General features: G+C 39.0%; 1 protein-coding gene across 3 annotated transcripts in view; it reads right to left on the bottom strand.

Annotated features, from left to right (window-relative positions):
• Nucleotides 1-4,562: 4,562 nt before the first annotated feature.
• Nucleotides 4,563-24,052, bottom strand: part of LOC120538729 (CLOCK-interacting pacemaker-like) — a 153,235-nt gene continuing 133,745 nt past the window's right edge. For all 3 annotated transcript variants that reach the window (XM_039768148.1, XM_039768149.1, XM_039768150.1), the window contains 2 exons: nucleotides 23,441-23,592; nucleotides 4,563-7,603 (listed from right to left, as the gene is read on the bottom strand). In XM_039768148.1, coding sequence (XP_039624082.1) covers nucleotides 6,500-7,603; nucleotides 23,441-23,592 — 1,256 coding nt within the window. In that variant the 3' untranslated portion in view covers nucleotides 4,563-6,499. The remainder of the gene's footprint in view (nucleotides 7,604-23,440; nucleotides 23,593-24,052) is intronic.

Here is a 24,052-nt window from a genome sequence, read left to right as displayed (position 1 = left end):
TAATACATTAAACATTAACCTTTAGAAATTATAAATACTGGGCAATGAAGAAACTATTTTGTAGATACACAAAAACATGGTAGTTTTTGGCAGGAATGACAAAACCTGGAAGCAACAAAAGGCTACCTATCCAGGGACTCCAATGAAGAGATTTGGTCCTGCAGCATATGGAGTAATGGCATGTAAAAACTCACCTTGTTTTGCAGTGGCATTCATAGCATAGGTGTTTCAGTGTTACTAATGTTCCTCACAAGCAGCCACTCCTGGGCATTTACAACATCCATTCTCACTTGCCTCATTTATGGAATGGCACCAGTGACTGCACAGCAAACCTGTATCTGCATACCATTTGCTGAAGCATTTACTCTCTACCCAGATGCTTTCAGACACAAGGATGTTTCATCCCCAAAGTCACACTCCTCTTAAAAATAAAAACGTGAATTAAATTATCATTACGAAAATTAAAAACAGTGAACAACAATAGGAAAATGGATAAAAGCAGATAAAAAAACACATCACAACTGAGACTTTAATTAATACTATGTAATGATAATCAAGAACAACTACACTATGCCAACAATCCCAGCTTAAGAACTGGGAGACAGCCCTGGGTCAAATATGTATCCAAATCTATCCTTTTAGTAAACCAGTTTTTTTCATTACAGATTCATGGGAAGGCAGTATCCTATCATGGTCAGCACTGGTACAAAGTAGGAAAACATTCTGGATTGAAAAGCAGTCCATCAATAAAACATTCTCTCAATCAACCTATTACCGTGGTTTTAGTAGGAAGTACAATGGAGCATAGGCAGAGGATGTAAACTCCACACAAAATATTCCATTATTGGAACTTCAACAAGGTTCCAGAAGCTGTGATGTAATTCAAATTGTCATTAAAATAAAATAACTCGTTGCATAATTTTGATATTTTTGTGGTATTTTGTGCGTTGTATTAATCCCAGAAGGGAAGTTGTCTTTTTGCTTACTCTTTTTTGTGGCTGCACTGCATTGTAACTTTCAAGTAAGTGCTCATCGAATCTCAGCTCTCATGCACACAGAGAAATAGAGACATGTCCTTACGACATAGGACATAATCAAACCTGATTGATTTTGTTGATTCAAGTTGCAGACTGGTAGGACAAATTTACAGAGGATGAGAAAACTACATGACTGGTGGTCACGGAAGAAGCCACAACTGCTCCAAATATGCTATATATATATATATATATATATATATAAAGCACCACCTGAGAAGACTACAGAAAAATAGTAGGGTGATTCTTCAATCTTCAATTCACAGTGTAACTCTAAGTGTGTCACTAAGCCTGCCAGTGTTATGACTATGGTAGTATCTGAACAGTTCTTCTTTGCTTAGCTGTACAGCTCATTGGAAGATGTTCACTATAAAATAGTGCTATGTAAAATTGACTTGTTGGAAAAAACCCAAGCACTGGCACAAGCATCCACAAGAATGCTGTCCATTTTAACTTGTTTCTAAAATTAATATTAATAACAAAACACAAAGCAATCAAGTTCAAATAATATAGTAGTTTATTAAAATGATAGTTCATGAAAATCCATTAGGATATTTCTTGAATGTAGCTTTGAAATAAATACAAAACACTATCTTAGCTTGATATCCAGCATCACTGGTCTTTCAGCATTACTCCATTATTAAATGACACACAATTCTGCTTCTAATGTTTAACAAGGCTTTACCTTATATGACATGCATCCATTGTAGCTCATACTCAGCAGTCCCATCCTGCACTCAAAAATACTGTGTTTAGATGGCACGATTCAGTTTACATCCCAAAGATATGTAGTCTGAAACAAAACTCCTTCATTCAATAAAAATGAAAAATTAGAAAGTATGGGAACACAAGAAAATAAACTAGCAGTAATGAAGAATAGAAAACCCAATAATGTTCATATTCAGTGGTGCATGGACCCGGTAATAGCAAATTGAAAAAAAACTGTAAAACTTTGAACTTCACATGTTAAGCTAACATTGCCTCGAAACATGACGTAGAACAAACACCAGGAAATATGCTAGGCCTTAAGTTAACTTCTATTGACATTCTGATGGTCAACCTGGGCAACCAGAATAAAGGAGGAGAAGGATGTGGAACTAAGGAATGGTATCTTGATCTCACAAAACCAACCAGGAATGCCACCATTCGCTTTACTATTAACTTTCCTATATAAAAAGAAAGAGTCATATTGCCTTTTGGAGTATTGTGGTATTGGATGAGTATTTGAAAGAATCAGCTCTCAAAGTTAAATTCAAAAGCCTATACAGTACTTAACTTGACATCTATAGTACAGTAAATAATACATACCTCACTTTCTTTTGGATAAATTCAACTCTCAAATTACAAAATTCAACATTGGGAAAGGTTAACTCTAACAGTATGATACTCACAACAACCTTCTGAATATTAGTCAATATTGAGCTCATTTAAAGAAATAATAGAGATGATCATGAGGAGCAGGTTACACCCAAATAAATTAACCAAAACCACTTCATGTGTGTTTACATCCTCAAAGAATTTTTTCTAATTTTAAGGTTATTTGTATAATCCATACTGTTTTTTGTAGGTAAAATAAATACTTTACTTATAACTGTAAATTGTGTACCTGTTGTCAATTGTTATATTAAAATTTTTTAAACTTTAAAAAAATTATACAAATGGTAAATATGTTTTAAAATATTGCACAAGCAATAAAGCACTTTTCAGTTTTAATGCTAAAATTGAATGCTGAACTACTGTAAGGAATTACTGTAAACAGAATTCTATATAAAGTGGTCACTAGTTGTTTTGTTCACAACACTCACATTCATTATGTTCCCCTTTATTTGCTAACTTATTTCATTACATCATAGAAGGAAATCAACTCTCCCCAAGTTAATTAAAATAATTAAGTCTTTAATTTATAGATACATTTATAACTAAATTAAAAAATAATAATAATGTAAAGTGTACAACAAGCATGTTGTCTAATCCTTCAATATTTAAAATACAAAGGAACAGACACTACAGAAGAGTGTTCATTTACATTGTAAACCATGAAGTGAGATCACTTCTACTCCGTACTTGTAAAATTTTTATTTTTATACTGTATTGAGGATTTGTTCTGTTGTGTATTGTATTGTATTGTATTGTATTGACCCCCTTCTTTTTGACACCCACTGCACTCCCAACCTACCTGGAAAGGGGTCTCTTTTTAAACTGCCTTTCCCAGGTTTCTTCCATTTTTTTCCCTTCAGGGTTTTTTTTTTGGGGAGTTTTTCCTTGTCATCTTAGAGAGAGTCAACGCTGGGGGGCTGTCAAGAGGCAGGGCCTGTTAAAGCCCATTGTGGCACTTCTTGTGTGATTTTGGGCTATACAAAAATAAATTGTATTGTACTTCCCAGCAGTTATTCTCTGTAATGGCTGAGAAAAATTTTAATCTCATGTTTTCATGCAGAATGGAGAAAAAAGAAATATGATAGAAGCCAACAGTGACCAGAGCTGCACAATGGCAAATAATGTGAAAAATGCCAATCAATCACACAGACATGTCAATGAATTTTGGCCACAAGCAACACAGTAATGAAATGCTCTTATGCAAAAACACTCAACCATCAATAGAGCTTGCTAATGAAAGATTCCCAAATCCAAATTAAAGATGGCATTCTGTTTGAAAAGGCAAGACTGATCAAATCAGAATATTTTTCTTCTAGTTCCCGGATGCCTGCATAACACTGTGACAAGAACACTGAAGAATATACACCAGGAAATAATACTTCACCATATTTATTATCCCGGTCAAATGCTAAGTGGCAAATCAGAAGAAAGGTTTTGGGTTGGTACCAATAATTTTTAGAAACAGTCCTCGAACCATTAAAAAAAAAAAAACATACAGATAAAGAAGACACCTGAGCAATACTGATAACTGTAGAGATGTAGCAAGAAAAATATGTCAAGGAATACATGTGAAAGTTATGACTGATAATAAGAGACTTAAATTTATATTCAAACTACCCTCATAATTTACTAATTCATTGAGAATGCCCATTTGGGTGTTTTTCTATGTAAAAAAATCTACTCATAATACATATAATTAAAAGAAGTAGAGATATGAAGAACCTCAACTATAACCCACAAGATTCATCAGGCAAACATACAAATATCAAGATACTTTTGTAGCTGAAATTGCTACGATTATAGAGGTTCACTGCTACTATAATTATAATTATAGACTGGGAAACCATAAGATTTTGGCTGGTGTCAACTTCAAGTGCCTTATTTTAAATATAGCTCTTAAGTGGGGGAGATCAAATCTAAAAGAGGTGACTAAATTGTCACAAAAATATCTCAAATAGAAGTACACAGTGTAAAAAGTATTAAATATTGTAAAATAACAAATACCTACCAAACATATACTGTACTGTATTAATGAGCAAAATAGAATAACAAATGTAAGGCTGAACATCTTTAACCAGGAATCCTTTAGTCCACCATCAGCAGTAATGCCGATCTGGCTGCAGAAATAAGTAATGAGAATTTCCAAGCAAATCAGTATTTAAATTACCAGGTCCTTTATTTTCCAACATGTATCAAACACTTGTTGAAAACTGTTCATAATCTGTTATGTTCACTTTAATACAGTGTATTTTCTGTAAGAATACAATAGTTAATAACATTGTTTTAAAAATATGGAACATGACATATATTTATGAAGTAAGATTTTTAACAAAAGGTAGTTCTGCTGCCTCACAGCTTCAAGGACCTGGATCAGATTACCTACATGGTCAATGCCTACCATATGCAGAATAGGTTTTCTTCAAGTAGTCCAGTTTTCTGCACATGCCCATATGCATGTTAGGCTAACTGACATCTTTAAAATGACCAGATGGGAATATGTCTGTGTATATTCTAATTGTTTTGAGACAAAATGCTGTTGGAAAAGGCTTTAGTTCACAATAATGAAAAAAACAGGTAAAATAAAATGGATAAATTGATATGTGTTTTAGGGGTCCTATATAAAAGTCACAGATTCAATACACCCATTAATTTTCAGAACAAACTTTATCCAATTTTAGGGGTCATGTTGGTGCTGGAACCAATCCTAGTAGCATTTGCTGCAAGGCTAGACCAGAAGCTAGTTCATCACAGGGCTTACTCCTGCACACACACTTACACTCTCTCTGAACTGGAATAATTTAAAGTTGAAAGTTTACTTCAGAGATACACCTTTAAAATAGAGGAAAATAAACCTAAAATATAAGGAGGACAGAACCCAGCCCATAAATATACAGACAGTCACTAGGCCAGGATTCCAACTCATTTTAATGGATTTGTGCAACAAAAGGTGCAACTAATAGATCACCATGCCACCCAGAACACAGAGATATCATTTCTAATTTAATTTGCATGTTAACATATTAATTTACTTTGCCAGCTACTTCTTTTATAGTGCTGAAAATTAAAAAAAATCTTTATTTTTACAGAATGCAGTATTCACATTAACTGCAGTATTCATATGAAATGATACAAAATTTTAAATAAAATTGTGCTAGTTTTAACTCCAATATTATGCTATGGTGAGGCTTCTTAATATAGATGGACTTTTAAGAAAATTTTGAAGACCAGAACCATGTTTTAGATTACATTACTATATATGCTGATGTCACAAAGTAGACCTGTAGTATTTATGATAGGATTACTCACCTGTCTCTGATACTTAGTGCAAGTGATATGATGCTCAGTATAGCCACCTGATGCTGGAAAGGTGATTATGTATGATACAGTGCATGATTTAACATCAACTAGCATGGGTGTGCATTAATGATTTATTTATTAGTTGAAATGGAAGGAGTGTTAAATGTCTGAAATCAGCAGTAGCTATACTATACCTGATACTGTAGCCTGTGCTGCTTTTTACATTTTATTATGTCTAATGTCAAGCTTTAAGAAGCAAATGTACACCAGTGTTTTGTGAACACATTATGATTCTCTATGCTCTGTTTCATAATTGCTTTGCAACTGTTGTACAATTACCTCTAGAACACTGTACATTTTATATTAACTTGTTCTCTCACATCATAATCTACATTTCTGAAGCTTTTCCACCTTGGTAGTTTCTCCCTTTTTTCTAACACCTTTAAATCTAAAACACAAGGTTGAAATTGAGTGTTGAACCATTATTGTAACCTGGTATTGACAGTTGGTATACCTTGATTCAACATTTGAGTCCACATATTTAAAAGCATTAGAAGTCTGTATTAAGCTCTTGAAGGCCTCACTCAGCAATAAAAATCTTGAAGTCACTAGGAAAAAGCCACGTTGCAATTGAATCTGCTGTGGTTAGCAAATCTTCACTTTATAATGATCAAGGTAGTATGCTAAATGTAGCATACCCAGACCCAGCAACATCCCACATTCAGTGGGCAGCATATCAAACTGTAGCACATAATGTACTTTTATAAGCAGATGATTCTTGGAGTCTTCTTTTAAAGACGTGGTGTACTTGTGGAACTGTCTGGTTGAACATTCTTTGAGGACCTGGAGTGTCGTTTGCTGCTAAGGTCTAGGGCAACAGCTTCAGGTTGTGGCAAAGAACTGGCTGCATGCCCACAACCATTTACAGGCTGATAATTGGATAATGTCTGACCTACAGAGGGAACAGCCTCTGGTACAAGGGATGTAGTTACAGTTTGACACTCATTCATGTGCTTGTATTGGCCTGACAAAGCCATGACCTCTTGTAACTTTGCCCAGGCATCAAGATCATTGGTGTGGATAGCCTCACAAAGCAACCGAGTATGCTCCTTAAGTTCTGAGATCTCCATTTGTGTGCTATGATTCTGTCGAATCAGGTCCTTGGTTCGTAATGTTATTCCTAGCAGGCCAGAGCGACTAAGTATTTCTACAGTGTTGAGAAAACGTCGCTGTTTCATTATGTTGGAAGCATGCTTCTTTGACACCTTAGGAAAAGTTTTTATCTCCTTGCCACCACTTTCATCTTGTCCAGACATTCCAGGAAGACTGGAAATTACTGATGTAGAAGAGACAGAGGGTTCTAAACCAGATACCATTGGTGGTCTTATAACTGAAGATTCATTAGTACAAGGGGAAATAATGCAGTGATCCGGAACATCAGAGGTTGCTACCACCTGCTGTTGCAGAGACGGTGTAACGGAATTCCTTTTACTAGGGAATCTAACTGATGAGGTTTGGTGTTTCTGCTCCTGGGATTCATTTTTCTTCAAGGTAGTAAAGGAGACATTTTCTGCTTTTTTGGAGGAAATGGCATCTCTTCTGGCTTCTACACAAACTCTTTTACTCTGGGTGTGGCCTATAACTCCATCTCCAACCTTTCCATTAAATGTTTTGCTGGGTTCAGTAGTTTTGCTTGGATGGGGTGCAATCTTGGGGTATGAATTAAGTATAGGGAGGTACATAGCCTTTCCCAGTTTTTTGGGAGATTGCTGTGGTTTCAGAGGCATGTTAGCTGTAGCTTCTGGCTGCTGGATGAACAAGACTTGGGTTTGCTGCCCACCCCATGACAGCTCACTTTGAAGAATCTGCCCAGGGTTAGTCTGCACTGTCAGTGGCTATAGAAACAGATAGAAAGAGGGAAATTAGAGTGCTGGTTGTAAGAATGCAAACACCTGCTGATTAACTGTACATACTGCATCTCTGTTGTTAGTCATTACCACTAAAACATAAGTAACATGATAGTTAGAATTGAATACTAACCCTCACCTATTCTGTTTCTGTTCTCGGTACCCACATGTGGCAATTGGTGCCACGGCCCACCTGCCAAGTTGTTTGCCTGCCTATGGTAAAGTCATCCATGATGGAGGATCACAGGAATCATGGGAAAGAGGGGTCCTTTTATCGGAGCAACGTTTCAGCCGTGGAATGGCCAAATGGGGAGGCAGCTTGATGGATCAGGTTTCCAGAACTCTAAAAATATCCAAATCTTATTATGTGATATCATCTAATGTTAAATTCTGCTCCGTACTTCTAAAATTTTTATTATTATGCTGTATTAAGGATTTGTTCTGTTCTGTGTATTGTGTTGTATTGACCCCCTTCTTTTGACACCCACTGCACGCCCAACCTACCTGGAAAGGGGTCTCTCTTTGAACTGCCTTTCCCAAGGTTTCTTCCATTTTTCCTACAAGGTTTTTGGGAGTTTTTCCTTGTCTTCTCAGAGAGTCAAGGCTGGGGGGCTGTCAAGAGGCAGGGCCTGTTAAAGCCCATTGCGGCACTTCCTGTGTGATTTTGGGCTATACAAAAATAAACTGTATTGTATTGTATCGTACCTATTATACTTCTTTAAATGTTAAATACTGTTTTATTTTCCTTGTTTACCCTAAGATAGTTTATACTTTTCTTAAAAAGTGGTTAACATCCACAAAGTAAAAGGAATGTTTATAGCAATTGATTTATGTAATATGGAAAAAATACATAAATAACAGTTTATGTGTAATTTGTAGTGAATCACGGGGGTTTAATGAGCAAGTGGTAAAATAAATGGCCAAGAAAGTTAATCAGTGTAAATACGAATCACAATGAAACAATTTAGACACTTAGATAAAACATTCTTTTTAAAAAGTGCTCGCATTAGGTTTGAAACCAAATATCTTTGCAATTTAAGCAAAAGAAGATTAAGAGGTGACATGATTGAAGTGTTTAAAATTATGAAGGGAATTAGTACAGGGGATCGAGACTTGTATTTTAAAATGAGTTCATCAAGAACACGGGGACACAGTTGGAAACTTGTTAAGGGCAAATTTCGCACAAACATTAGGAAGTTTTTCTTTACACAAAGAACGATAGACACTTGGAATAAGCTACTAAGTAGTGTGGTAGACAGTAAGACGTTAGGGACTTTCAAAACTCGACTTGATGTTTTCTTGGAGGAAACAAGTGGATAGGACTGGCGAGCTTTGTTGGGCTGAATGGCCTGTTCTCGTCTAGATTGTTCTAATACTTCTAATCTGGAAGATCCATTAGATCTATTTAAATTTATTTATTTAATATTTAACTCTAGAAAATGAGTCTAAAACTAATGTTTCAGTCACAATACAAATTGTCACATTTGCTGAAAACCCACAACTAAAATAACGTTACCCTAACTATCAATGAGGACAATAAAAGTCATACTGGATTACTGCCTAAGGGACAATAGGTCCTCTATTTATTATTGTAATGATGTTAAGACAAGGATATGTTCTCCAGAATGGCAATGACCTTAAACATTGCAGAGAATTTACTAAATAATGCAATTAGAGGAAGAAAACATGAGTTTTATTTAAATGACCAGGTGAAACTCCAGGGGCCTCATGTATAATGCAGTGAGTGCATAGAATTCACACTAAAACATGGTGTATAAACAAAACTGGAAATGTGCACACTAACAAAAATAACAGATGTATAAAACTGTGCATAAGCAAATTTCCATGGACTTTCCCTTTATAAATCCCAATCAACATGACTTTTAATGCACATGCATGCACCTATAGCCCCACGTGTCACCTCACTGAATTACATCTATTTGAATATGCAAATCAATATAAATAGCCCCTTCCATTCAGTGTTAAAAAACAATAGCAAAAGCACGTGTAAAAAAGAAGAATTTCAGTGAATGGGAAATGGAGGTCCTGTTCAGTGATGTAGAGGCAAGGAAAAAACATACTATCTGGTGGCTTAAGCAGTGGTATAAACAACAAAAGGAAATTGAGGGAGTGATACAATGCAATGGAGGCACTCAAAAGTTCAAGTCACACAGTGCCCAAAATAAAAAAAGAAGTGGTCAGATATTGAAGTCGCAGTGAAAAGGCGAGTCACAGCCCACTGTCTGGAAAAAAAAAGGTTAATATCGAGATTAAGTCAAAATGTCGTCTTTCACCTCAAAATTTCCACTTTAATCTTGTAGTTTATTTTGTCATTAAAGTAGAACATTGTAAACTTCACCTTAAAATCAGTCTTTAACTTATTAGTTTCTCAAACCCCATCGCAAATAAAGTAACACGTTAAATGCTTCGTATTCTAGGTGTTCTCCGACCCAGTCATTAATTGCTACGTGCTTCCCCTTAACGCTGTCAGGAGCACACTGGCAGTGATCACCACACTGAATACATTACATTCATGATATCTGAACATTGTACAATACTATGATGTATACTTGATATATTCACAATGAAATCCGTTAAAGCATGTATTAAACATGTGGGGGCGCAGTGGCACAGCAGTAGCGATGAGCAGGTAGCTCATCCAGGGATTGTTCCTGCCTTATGCACAATGCTTGCTGGGACGGGTGCAATCCTGGGCAATAGTTTATTGTAGTACTGTGTTTGTCAAACATACCAACACCCAACTCCTGTCTTTCCGTTTTCTTTTTACACACAACCAATGACCACACAATAAGCATCTCTAATAAATATAAAACCAGCTGTAAGCTTAGAAAGCAGATTCTTCAAAACTTATAAGAAACATTGAAAAATCTTTGTTTTACATTGTGGTAAAAATTAGACAGCAGACAGAAAAAGGGTTGGGGATGGCCACCCTGCTACAGAAAAATATAAAAAAACAACACATCTTTACAGATGCAGAGTTTACAACTGAAATGACTAACAAGTTGAGTCTGGGCTAAAAATATGGTTGATAAGTGGAAGAGGTGGAGTCAGGGTGGCCGGAACAGGAACTGTTGTGGCAGGAAGATGGATTCTGGGTACCGGAAATGGTGTCATCAGGGGTTGCCGGGTGTGACATCAAAAGTGGGTGGACTGGTGGTGATGTCACTGAGAGGCAGGGTCTTCAGGTGAACTGCAGAGGAACAAGAGGAGAGAGGATCAGGTGAGAGTGCCAATCCCTGGTCTGGCTGACGACACTATTTGAGCCTGTAAACTGTCCCCCATGCATACATTGGGTGGCCCAAATTGAGAAGTCGTGAACCTGAGAAAGAGCATCAGCGTTGGCCTGGAGAGAACCCCAATGATAAAGGACAAAAAACTTACAAGGGTGGAGGTCTAAAAAAACTAACAAGTGACATGCAGCTTGGACTCTGTGCACTTCCATCCACTACAGAGCGGCATGATCAGTGACGAGGGTAAACTCATGGCCCAAGAGGTAGTACCTCAGTTGTGTTACTGACCATTTGATCAACAAGGCCTCCCGTTCCACCGCCGTACACCTGGTTTCCCAGTCCAGCAGTTTCTGGGTTAGGAACATGACAGGGTGTTCAACACCACCTACGCTTTGGCTCAGCATGGCATGGAGTCCAGTGTCCGAAGCATTGGTATGGTGGATAAAAGGAAAGAGAAAAGTTACAAGCCATTAGAACAGGTACCGAATTAGGGGTCTGCTTTAAGTCGCGAAATGCAGTTTCTGCTTTACTATCTCATACCACACTGTTAAGGGCCTGTTTCTTTGTTTTCCAAGTGTCTGAAGCATAGCCTGAATCTTCTTTCACATGTCAGAGGAGATGACCATGTCATCCAAGTAGGTGGCACTATAAAAATTATGGGGCCATAGCACTTTATCCACCAGATGATGGAAAGTGGCAGGTGTCCTATGCAATCCAAATAGAAGAACCCAATATTGCCAGTGTCCACTAGGGGTGCTAACCACTGTCTTAGCCTTCACAGAGTTCTTTTAAGATACCAGCCAGTACCTCTTTGTCATGTCAAAAGTGGTCAAGTACTTAGCCTTTCCCGAGTCGCTCGAGAAAGGTCGTCCACTTACGGCATCTGATAAGCATCAAATTGGGAGAATTGATTAAGGCCACAGAAGTCATTGCAGAATCTCCAACTTCTGTCGGGCTTAGGAACCAATATGATTGAGCAGGAACAGAGACTATAACTTTCCTCAATTACATTTAGTTCCAGCCCAAAAAGAAGAACTCTGTCTGCATTCTCTGTACCATGCACCATAATGTAGAGCACAGGCAAGATTAAAAAAAAAAAAACAAAAAACTTTTTTTCAAATGACAACTCATGTTCAAATGGTATATTGTTTTCAAATAATGACGTTTCATGTATGAATGTGTGTGTGCATGCGCGAGAGAGGCAGAGACAGATTTGATGTCATTCAACTGGTTACTGGAATATAAAATAAACACTTTCGCAAAGGTATAACAAAACAAGTGTGCTTTTATTCAAGAATAAAACTGAATAACAAAAAATTCAAGTGAAAAAAGATACCAAGAAGACATGATTCATATCCCTTCAGTGATATCTTCTACAGGTAGCAAAAATTTACACCGGATGTTAAAGACTCAGATCAAAGGCTTCTTTTTGGGTGCATACACTGTCAGCATGGCACTGCCAGATCTAAACACTAGCGTGGAGAATTATTTGCGTACTAAAGTGACTATAGCTGCAGGTGGAAGTCCCATTTTACTTATGGTGACAAGCAGAGTTGTGTTGCAGTGCAGCAGTCTATTAGCCGGTGAAAGCACTATGAAGAAACTGTCTGTTGTTACAGTGGGGCCCAGGTGGCATGGGATGTAAGGTGCGTTTACAGTTTACTGAGATTGCTGCATTTTTGGCAAATTTAAAGGAATAATTATTCCACTGTTCCAGTTTCACACTAGAATCCCTGAAGCTTATGATGTTTTTGTGTCCCCTGACCTCCTTAAATTTTCCTATCATTTGCCAAGAAGCTCGTAGCCCCTTATCACTGCGCTAAAAGCCTGCTTTTGTTTTGCAAATGTGCGGTTTAGCAGAATGCAGCCTGCTCCACCCCTCACCCCACATTCAGTTAGATGAAGACACTGCCCTACTGAAATCCTCAACAGTTCAAGTCTGTGCCGAAGTGCTTATCTGGTGATGCGTTTTTATGGAATTATATGGGTAAAGAAATATAGTGATTTGAAATACATACATTTATGTGTGTTCTGTGTCTACAACGATCTGTGTAAATATAGAATGACAGAGGAAATGCAAGGCACGAAATGCTGAACACACAGCTAAAACAGAAAATGTTTTCATATGTTATAGTAATAATGACAGAAAACTTTTTCATATATTACAGTATAATGTTGACGTGAAGTGTAGGATGTGTGAAGACTGAAGCCCAAATATCCAGTAAACACTTTCACAAAAGGTGTAACAAAATAAGTATGCTTTTATTCAAGAATAAAACTGAGGAAAAAGAAATTGTTCAATTGACATGTTGCTGAAGCTCAACTATCAGTCGGTACAAAATAAAAGACGGTCACATACATTTTGTGTGTGTGTTTTATTTTCAACTAGTTGTTACAGTTGTAATTCATGTTTTGTTTTTGAGCTATGCAGATGGCGCAGTGGAAAAGCTATTCATTAGCAACCTTGAAGTGAGAAGCAAGATCGAATCTCGTCGTTGTCCTTGTATTTAGCTCTTTGAGTAGTGAGCTGCTATTCTTATTATCACATAATAAAAGCATATATTTGATGTGAGTCTGAAACATCCGGTGTAAATTTATGGTACTTATCACTGAAGGGATAAAAGCAGACACATAAACTTAGCTCAATCATTTCTTCTAGGTGCCATGTTGAGCAAACAGAAACCACAATGTCTATGGTGGATGTTACCTTTCCTCGCACACAGACATTTACATCAACATGTCATTTGAATGATTTTTATCATTGTTTTATTCTTGAATTCTGCACGCTTTGGAAGGAAACTGAAGCATGCAGAGGAAACCCACCAGGAAAACATATAAACTCCGGGCAGGGGATACCTGAGACGTGACCCCCTTACTGCGAGACAGTAGTGATTCTGCTGCATCACTTTGCCCCCACTTGTTTAATTATTAACAATATACATTATTTAAATAAAGTTAACAACTTATTTGTAAAATTTAATATACATACTTTAATGCACTTCAGCATAGAAATGATATCAAGTATACATCCTATCATTCTAACAGCACACAGCTCTTAGAAATCTAAAACAACTTAGAAACCAGTCGTCACTTGTAAATACGTGCTCTCTTCTAATTCATCCATTTGCAATGTCTTCTAACAACGCTAAAGCTGCTATGGTAGCTGAAATAGTTTGGCCATTCTGTAGACCTTTATATTGTTACAGAATGATTACAATCAAGTGAATTAAATTTGTAAACTACATGCAATTTATGTTGGTGTATTTGATAAAGCCTGCATCATGGATACAAATCTAAAAAAGAAAGGGTAACGACACGGAAACAAAGCGCTGCTTTGATGTTGGGTGCCATGGGTTTGCAAAACTGAGCAGAAACGTGTGTACACATGGTGTAAAGCTGCCATGAAAATGTGCTTTACACCAAGTTTAGTTTTTATACATCTCGAAGGGATGTTTTAAGGAACAGTAAGCACATATTATTCAAAGCAAATGTTAAACAACTGTAGGAAACTCTTGGTTGTTTGTTAACTGCTAAATGATGCACCAGTCTTACTAAATTAAAAGGTTCATCACTTTAGCCATTTATTTATTTTGTAATACATGCATAACTTCTGTAGACAATACTGTATACAGATGTGATGAAACAAACTTCTTTTTTGGAAAGGTAAAGACTACTTTTAACTGAAGAGAAATTCTTATTAACACATTGACCAAAAACACTTGTAGTATGCAATCTATGGATTGACATTGCCTACAAGTTATTTTATAAACCATCTTCAGAGTTCTAGCACCAAATACAAGCATGTTCGTGGGTAACACATGTAAACAAAAAATAGTAGGTGTCTGAAACAAGAATGAAAAATCAGCCCAGCATCACAGAAAAGAATATTTCACTATCAGATAGTTTTTTACAAAAATAATTTAAATATGTAGAAGCAAAATATATCTGAATATCTCTTAATGATTAGTGTCTCACAATTACAAAGTTTAAATAGACATACAACATTTAAATGCAACAAATTGTGCAAAATGCAACTTCAATTATTGTGCAGCTGTCATGCACAAAACCATTTATAGTACATCTGGCATGGATATGTGCACATGCAGCTGGCATGCACAAAGCCATTACTGCGCAGCTTGCATACACAAAGACTTTTCTATTTCATGTGCTAACTACAAGGTTACTCAAATACATTTTTTTTTTAGAGAAAACAACTTTTTATTGTGAGTTTTGCTTAAAAACAAAATGAATTTAAGTAACATGTGAAAATAACATCCTGATTTTACAGTGGTGTCAGGAATGGGGTGGTGGCTTTGTGGCTAAAGATCTGATCTGGTATCTGGAAGGTTGCCAGCTCAAATCCTGTTACTGCCAGAAGGGATCTTACTCTGTTGGGCCCATGAACAAGGCCCTTAGCCTAAAAATTGCTTCAGGGGCACTGCAAATTGGCTGACCCTGCACTCTGACCCCCAAAGCTCATGCAAAAAGGCAATTTCTCCTCAGGAATTAACAGAGTATAGCAAAAATAAAATAAAATAAAAAAAACATAAAAAAGAAATTTACCTGTTTTCACTGTGGCAGCCAAAATGATAAATATGTAATATTTAAGGAACTGCAAAGCATTTTAAAAATTTCAAATGCAGCTTTGTATGGTGCATAGAAAAAAATAAGTGAAGGCATTTAATGCTTAAATACAATATTTCAGAAAAAGCTGTATACAGAAAGAGTGTATACATTTCTTTGGAAACTGGCATTCACAACATTGTTCTGATGGTAATTAATTTGATGATTTCATCTGGATTGTACTGTTTTGTACAAGGCAAAAATGACTGAAATTATTGAAGAAGTTTGAATACAGTACCAGAACAGTCTGTGCTACTTAAATCCAAAACTAGCTTGGAGTTTTCAGATGACAGAGCAAGTGAACAACAGACTTTATAACAGATACCACAAATGGAGAACCATACTCTATCTTCGAGTCACTAGCTATTGGTCTTGTGTAATAACCAACAATACATGAAGTAAATCACATTTATCTAAATGGGTCAAAGCAGTGTTGTAGGAAAAATTACAGTTAATACACACCTTTTTGGTATTGTTTTTTTTCTCAGACTCCTATAGCCTTCATAATGGATATGAGATGACATCTTCACCCCACTGTGTCACTATTACTGAGTGAAAACTGCATAGATGTTTGTACAGCTGTAGTACATGTAGAATTTCTGTACTTATTACTCATACAAATGTCTAATCTCCAACAAAACCACAACAGTAGACAAATACAATTTGCTTAAATTAGCAACAGACCAACATGCACTTTTTGTCATTGATAATCACTATTGTTTATGCATTCACAAGCTGGAAAATGTCTGTCAGTCCTATTTGGTTACAAGTAGAACGTCTGTAAGAAGCAGCAACATTCACCAAACAGTTGCTATAGTTGTTGATCAGACCTGAACAATAGTTAGAGAACATTTTATACTCCGCTTCACAAAACTGTTTAAGTTCATTGGTATTTATGGAATTCCTTGCACGAACAGACCTTTTGAGGTCATGTCATAGCATCTCATTTGGGATGAGGCCTGAAATTTGATTTGGAAATTCCAGGACATAAAGTTTCACCTGTCCAAGTCATTCTGCTCTTAATTTGCCCCGGTTTCTTGAACCATTGTCTTCTTGCATCACCCAGTTTAGGTGATGGACTCCTAACCAAAACACTAACACTACTGTTAAAATAAGACAGAACTGAAGAGGACTGAGGATAACAGCACAGCATGGTATATCACATTTAAGGCAACAGTAACTTATTTTAAGTATACAGGGACAATATTTTTGAAGTATTGTTACTTAGTTATACATGTGCAAAGACTGAATGTTTAAATAACCACAGACCATGGAAAATCTGTTTAGGTTAAGATGTTTAGCCAAAAAGAGGTGGAACAATATACAATTGACTAGAGGGTTATCTCATGGAGGGCGGCACGGTGGCGCAGTGGTAGCGCTGCTGCCTCGCAGTTAGGAGACCTGGGTTCGCTTCCCGGGTCCTCCCTGCGTGGAGTTTGCATGTTCTCCCCGTGTCTGCGTAGGTTTCCTCCGGGCTCTCCGGTTTCCTCCCACAATCCAAAGACATGCAGGTTAGGTGGATTGGCGATTCTAAATTGGCCCTAGTGTGTGCTTGGTGTGTGGGTGTGTTTGTGTGTGTCCTGCGGTGAGTTGGCACCCTGCCCAGGGTTGGTTCCTGCCTTGTGCCCTATGTTGGCTGGGATTGGCTCCAGCAGACCCCCATGACCCTATTTGGATTTAGCGGGTTAGAAAATGGATGGATGGTTATCTCATGGTTGACTAAACATGTCCATTACCCAAAAGCAGTTGGTGTATACTTGTAATCAGCAGGACAGCATGCATGAATGACGTTAAGATAAGAAATTATGCATTTCTGCTTTTATTTATACCCCTTATCAAGCGGGGTCATTTTTGCTAAATCGCCTGTAATTTGACCTCTCCAAATTAGAATCATTGCTGTTATTGAACTATCTGGAGTATAAACACATGTTTGGTCTCTTTGTAAAGGTAACATTCTCTAGTTTCAATCACTGTAGGTGTGACTGATCAAAAGTTATGCACATTAGAACTCACAGAAAAAATGAATTTTTTTGTTCTCGCCTAAGTTTTTTTGTGAAAATAAAGGCCTCTATAGCTGCAGTAGGTAGGTGGGGACAGAAACACACTATGTACCAACAGAATAACTTGTTGACTACTCACATTTCAAATTTGAAAAGAATACCTGTAAAAATGACATTTTTACACCAGTTTTTATGTGGGCATGTCCAGGTGCTTTTTAGAGGGACCTATGGTTTATCCATTATCCACATTTTGGAACGTATGGAAAAAGTGTAATAACTTTTGAATGCTTCAACCCACATATATCAATGAGGGCTCTACTGAAAGCTTACACCTAAAGGAATCTATATCTACATACAGTGTCACTCTATTAGTTATGGAAATTCATATTCCATAATAAAAACAATAAAAAATACACATTTCAATATAAAAATAGTCAAAACAAGTCTTATGGGCTAAAAATATATATATATATTATTTTTTACTTTTTTTTAATAAAATGCACACAAACTATATACATTTTGTTACAAATTGTTACAATAGAGCTCAGTGTTTTTCCACGTGCCACTGATTGTAGCAATCGTTAGAAGGCAGAAAGCACAAGGGCATGTCACATGTCGCTCTCTGCCATTAGACATCACCTGGTCCGATTGATCACTTTCACGCCGCGTACATGCATCTATTATTTAGTCGAGAGTGTATTTACGTTTATCTGTACTATTTCCATATTTAAAATGCGAAAAAAACTAGGTGAAATCACAATAAACAACCACGCACCAAGTCTGCAGACTGGCACAAATGCCAGCTTCGCAGCTCATCGGTTTTGTTTACAAGTTGGTATGGCAAGTTACATATCGAAATGCTCAGCTGCTCATTGGCTGTAAGTTTGGAGTGACACTCACAGCGTCCAATCAAACTGGTAGATTCTACCAGGGTTTGGAGTTGTGCATCATCATTCAGCTGTCTGTGACACTCGTTGGCTATACGAGGTGCCAGTCACCCCCCAGACCCATCATAATTGGCCAACTTAGGTGTCAATCAGAAGCTAACACTTCCGTGTAACATGCTTTAGCATGGTTATTGCCGACAGAAACAAATTACGTCTGATATGATCAATAGAAATGAAAAAAAAATGTCGGAGCTAGTCTTGAGTTAAAAAACGTTTTCTGGAGTTTTTGTCCCTTTGAGGATCTATCGTGTGTTTTGGACCTAATCGTTTTACTGGATTATATTCCCTGGAGCCTTACGGACAGAATGAGATCAATATTGCTCGGAAATATTGATGTTTGACTTGCAGAGAGCCTTCAAAGGTAGCCAAAGGTAGGAAAAGTCAGCTCTTAAAAAGTATTTACTTCTCTGTAAAAAAGGATTTAGTGTCAGTGCTGTGGTTGTTGTGTGTCAAAATGGTTTATATCATCGGAAAGACGAGACTCTGAATTTTCATTTGATGTGTAGTGTGTCGAGGTGCATGACAGAGGGGCATGCACACATGGCTGTGATATGATTGTGACGTCGTAAAATCGTTGTTATGTACCGGGACCGGTACGTGTGCATGTTAAGGGGTTGAGATGTTAATAATCACCAAAGTTCACACCTAATATGAGCAACACAGTGGTGCAGTGGTTAGGCTGTTGCCTCATGAATCCAGTATGCTGGGTTTGAAAGCTCCTTGGTTGTTGTTGTCATTCAGTTTGCATCTGGGAACCCCAGATTTCTTCCCACATTCCCAAAACATGTACGGTGGATTCAGAAAGTATTCAGACTGCTTCAATTTCTACTCACATTAATGTGTTTAATTTTAAATGGATATATTTGACATTAACACCTGTCAATCTGCACTGAACAACACAAAGCGAAAAAATGTTTTCATAAAGACTTACTAATATATTAAAAATCAAAAACTAAAATCACTCAATTATTAGCTTAAGGGATAATTCTACTTGCACACGTGCAAATCCTGTAATGAACTATATTGCGCTATGGGTCGATTGCTGACTTTTGCCTGGTTTTGCTCAGATTGGCTCCAGTACATTCAATACCATGTAGTAGGTTTTTGAATTTAATGTACTGTATATTTTGGGCTGTTTGATGCAACTCTAGATAAGGAGACTGTTTTATATGCACGCTGTCTTGTCAATAAGACACAATACATACATACATACATACTTTATATACACAATATTGATCAAGAAAGTGAAGAGCTTGAATTTGGTTTTTAAATTCTATGGACACAGTTTTAGTCACTCCCAGGATTGTTATTTTCATTAGAAAGAGATTAAAAACGTCTCTTCATCAATATTTTGTGGTAACAGGGGTGATTTCAAAGAAGTCATTATATATCCATCCATCCATCCTCTTCCGCTTATCCGGGGTTGGGTTGCGGGGGCAGCAGCTTGAGCAGAGATGCCCAGACTTCCTTCTCCCCGGCCACTTCTTCTAGCTCTTCTGGGGGAATTCCGAGGCATTCCCAGGCCAGCCGGGAGACATAGTCCCTCCAGTGTGTCCTGGGTCTTCCCTGGGGCCTCCTCCTGGTTGAACATGCCCAGACCACCTCACCAGGGAAGCGTCCAGGAGGCATCCTGATCAGATACCCAAGCCATCTCATCTGACTCCTCTCGATGCGGAGGAGCAGCAGCTCTACTTTGAGCTCCTCCTGGATGACTGAGCTTCTCACCCTATATTTAAGGGAAAGCCCAAAAACCCTGCAGAGGAAACTCATTTCAGCCATTTGTATTTGCGATCTCGTTCTTTCGGTCACTACCCATAGCTCATGACCATAGGTGAGGGTAGGAACATAGACCGACTGGTAAATTGAGAGATTTGCCTTAGGGCTCAGTTCCTTTTTCACCACGACAGACCAATGCAGAGCCTGCATCACTACGGACACTGCACCGATCCGCCTGTCGATCTCATGATCCATTCTTCCCTCACTCGTGAACAAGACCCCGAGATACTTGAACTCCTCCACTTAGGGTAGGATCTCGCTCACAACCCTGAGAGGGCACTCCACCCTTTTCCAGCTGAGGACCATGGTCTAGGATTTAGAGGTGCTGATTCTCATCCCAGCCGCTTCACACTCAGCTGCGAACCGCTCCAGAGAGCTGAAGATTACGGCCTGATGAAGCAAACAGGACAACATCATCTGCAAAAAGCAGTGACCCAAATCCTGAGTCCACCAAACCGGACCCCCTCAACACCCTGGCTGCGCTAGAAATTCTGTCCATACAAGTTATGAACAGAATCGGTGACAAAGGGCAGCCCTGGCAGAGTCCAACTCTCACTGGAGATGGGTTCCACTTACTGCCGGCAATGCGGACCAAGCTCTGACACGGTTGTACAGGGACCGAACAGCCTTATCAGGGGTCCGGTACCCCATACTCCCAGAGCACCCCCACAGGATTCCCTGAGGGACAGGGTCAAACGCCTTTTCCAAGTCCACAAAACACATGTAGACTGGTTGGGCAAACTCCCATGCACCCTCCAGGACCCTGCTAAGGGTGAAGAGCTGGTCCACTGTTCCATGACCAGGATGAAAACCACACTGTTCCTCCTGAATCCGAGGTTCGACTATCCGATGGACCCTCCTCTCCAGAACCCCCGAATAGACTTTTCCAGGGAGGCTGAGGAGTGTGATCCCTCTGTAGTTGGAACACACCCTCCGGTCCCCCTTTTTAAAGAGGGGGACCACCACCCCGGTCTGCCAATCCAGAGGCACTGTCCCGATGTCCATGTGATGTTGCAGAGGCGTGTCAACCAAGACAGTCCTACAACATCCAGAGCCTTAAGGAACTCGGGTGTATCTCATCCACCCCTGGGGCCCTGCCACCAAGGAGTTTTTTGACCACCTCGGTGACCTCAGTCCCAGAGATGGGGGAGCCCACCTCCAAGTCCCCAGGCTCGACTTCCTCATTGGAAGGCATGTTAGTGGGATTGAGGAGGTCTTCAAAGTACTCCCCCACCGACCCCAATGTCCGAGTGAGGTCAGCAGCGCACCATCCCCACCATATACAGTGTTGACACTGCACTGCTTCCCCTCCTGAGGCGCGGATGGTGGACCAGAATCTCCTCGAAGCCATCCGAAAGTCGTTCTCCATGGCCTCTCCAAACTCCTCCCATGCCCGAGTTTTGCCTCAGCAACCACGAAGCCGCATTCTGCTTGGCCTGCGGTACCTATCAGCTGCCTCCAGAGTCCCACAGGACAAAAAGTCCTGTAGGACTCCTTCAGCTTGACGGCATCCCTCACCGGCGGTGTCCACCAACGGTTTCGGGGATTGCAGCCACGACAGGCACTGACCACCTTACGGCCATAGCTCTGGTCACCTGCCTCAACAATAGAGGCACGGAGCATGGCCCATTTGGACTCAATATCCCCCACCTCCCTCGGGACATGGTTGAAGTTCTGCCGGAGGTGGGAGTTGAAGCTACTTCTGACAGGGGACTCTGCCAGATGTTCCCAGCAGACCCTCACAACACGTTTGGGCCTACCAGGCCTGATCGGCATCCTCCCCCACCATCGAAGCCTACTCACCACCAGGTGATTATCAGTTGACAGCAACTCCCCTCTCTTCACCCAAGTGTCCACAATGTGGCCACAAGTCCGACGACACGATCACAAAGTCGATCATCGAACTGAGGCCTACGGTATCCTGGTGCCAATCCACATATGAACACCCCTATGCTTGAACATGGTGTTCGTTATGGACAATCCGTGAAGAGCACAGAAGTCCAATAACATAACGCCACTCGGGTTCAGATCTAGCTGGAACCTCTCGATCTCGCACACTAGCTCAGGCTCCTTCCCCTTTAGAGAGGTGACATTCCACGTACCAAGAGCCAGCTTCTGTAGCCGAGAATCAGACTGCCAAGGTCCCTGCCTTCGGCCACCACCCAATTCACACTGCACCCAACCTCCTTGGCCCCTCCCATAGGTGGTGAACCCGGCCGAGCCTCATGGATACAGGACCAGCCACCAGGTGCTTGCCATCGAGCCGCACCTCCAGGCCTGGCTCCAGAGGGAGACCCCGGTGACCCATGTCCGGGTGTGGGAAAATGGCGTCCAAATTTTGTATTCTTCATAGGAGGTTTTCTTGAACCGCTCTTTGTCTCATCCCTCACCTAGGACCAGTTTGCCTTGGGTGGCCCTACCAGAGGCATAAAGCTCTGGACAACAGAGCTCCTAGGATCACTGGGACACGCAAACCCCTCCACCACGATAAGGTGGCGGTTCGAGGATAAATATATATATTTATTTATTTTGGTGGCATGGGATTCGAGGTAAATCAGTTTAATGCCTTTGCTACTCTTTATCTTGATCAAGCTTTTTAATATTTATACACCAGAGCAAAAGTCTGCAGTTGTAAGAGGCAGGTTATCTTACATCTTTTTATCTTATATCTCTGAAGCTTAAAGAAAGAGGAACGCCTTTGTTTCCTTTGTTAGTTGTGCCATCACTGTCATCTGTGGGCTATTGGCCTCAGCTTTGCTTTCTTTGGCATCCAGCGTGCACAGGCTATAATACACTTGCTCCTTGATATATGAAATTTGGACTTACTATCCCTTCAACCTATCACAGCTTTAAATGAGTGAAAGGTGAGAGGCAGTTTGAGTGTTAATATGACAGTGGCAGAAAATGAAGCTGACAAAATCAGTAGAAAAAACTGAAAGACTAACAATTATGGTATAAAAAAAATGAACTTGAAGGGAGAGACTTTAAAGTTCAATAAAACTCAATAGAAGGACTGACAGCAGTTCAGTGATCAAGAGATACTGTATCACATCAGGAAGAAAAATAAAAAAGGTATATTAGCAATTTTTTTAAACCTCTTTATCCTGATATCAAGAACTTTGAAAAAACATTAATTTCACTTAATAATGCATTGTTTTAAGAATGGTTTAATCATAATAGCATGCTTTTAAAGTGCTATATAGCTATGCTTCAATAAAGCCAGTTTACCTGCTTTAAAACCACATTTTTAACAATGTATACTGGAGTAAGGCTTTCAAAGGCGACTCCCTTCTGTCTGGCTGAAATATTACCAAAGCTGCATCTGGATGAGGAGCGGGACTGGTCTTCTGAATCAGTCTGCAGGTACTCTGAGCTGGTGTCTGTGAAGAAGACAGAGAGAGAGAGGGAGAGGCTCTAATATTGTCATCATAAACTCTTAAAAGCAAGAAGGATCAGACAGTTGAGACATACTGCCCAAAATAAAAACAACACTTATAACATGTAATCAACTTATTACTATTATTATTGTTATTATTATTTTTGCAGATGCCTTTATTCAAGGCAACTGACAACGCAAGTCATAATACATATAACAATGATTAGAAGGTGCAAATTTCAAAAGCAACAGAGAACAAGATAAAAAAACGAGCAAGACAGAGTAGTACTATTACATCTGTGCAATTATACCTGCAACCAGACTAAGACACAAATCAGTATCATAAACTCTTGATCAGTACAGCAGCAACTATCCTGTAGAACAGAAACAGTGTCAAAATATTTAACAAAAATGTGGGTTTTCATAAGATACCTAAACATGACTAAAATGGGTTAAGTTCAAAT

The sequence above is a fragment of the Polypterus senegalus genome, chromosome 11 (assembly GCF_016835505.1).
Source record: "Polypterus senegalus isolate Bchr_013 chromosome 11, ASM1683550v1, whole genome shotgun sequence".
Taxonomy (NCBI): domain Eukaryota; kingdom Metazoa; phylum Chordata; class Cladistia; order Polypteriformes; family Polypteridae; genus Polypterus; species Polypterus senegalus.
This window is presented reverse-complemented; position numbering and strand designations above follow the sequence as displayed.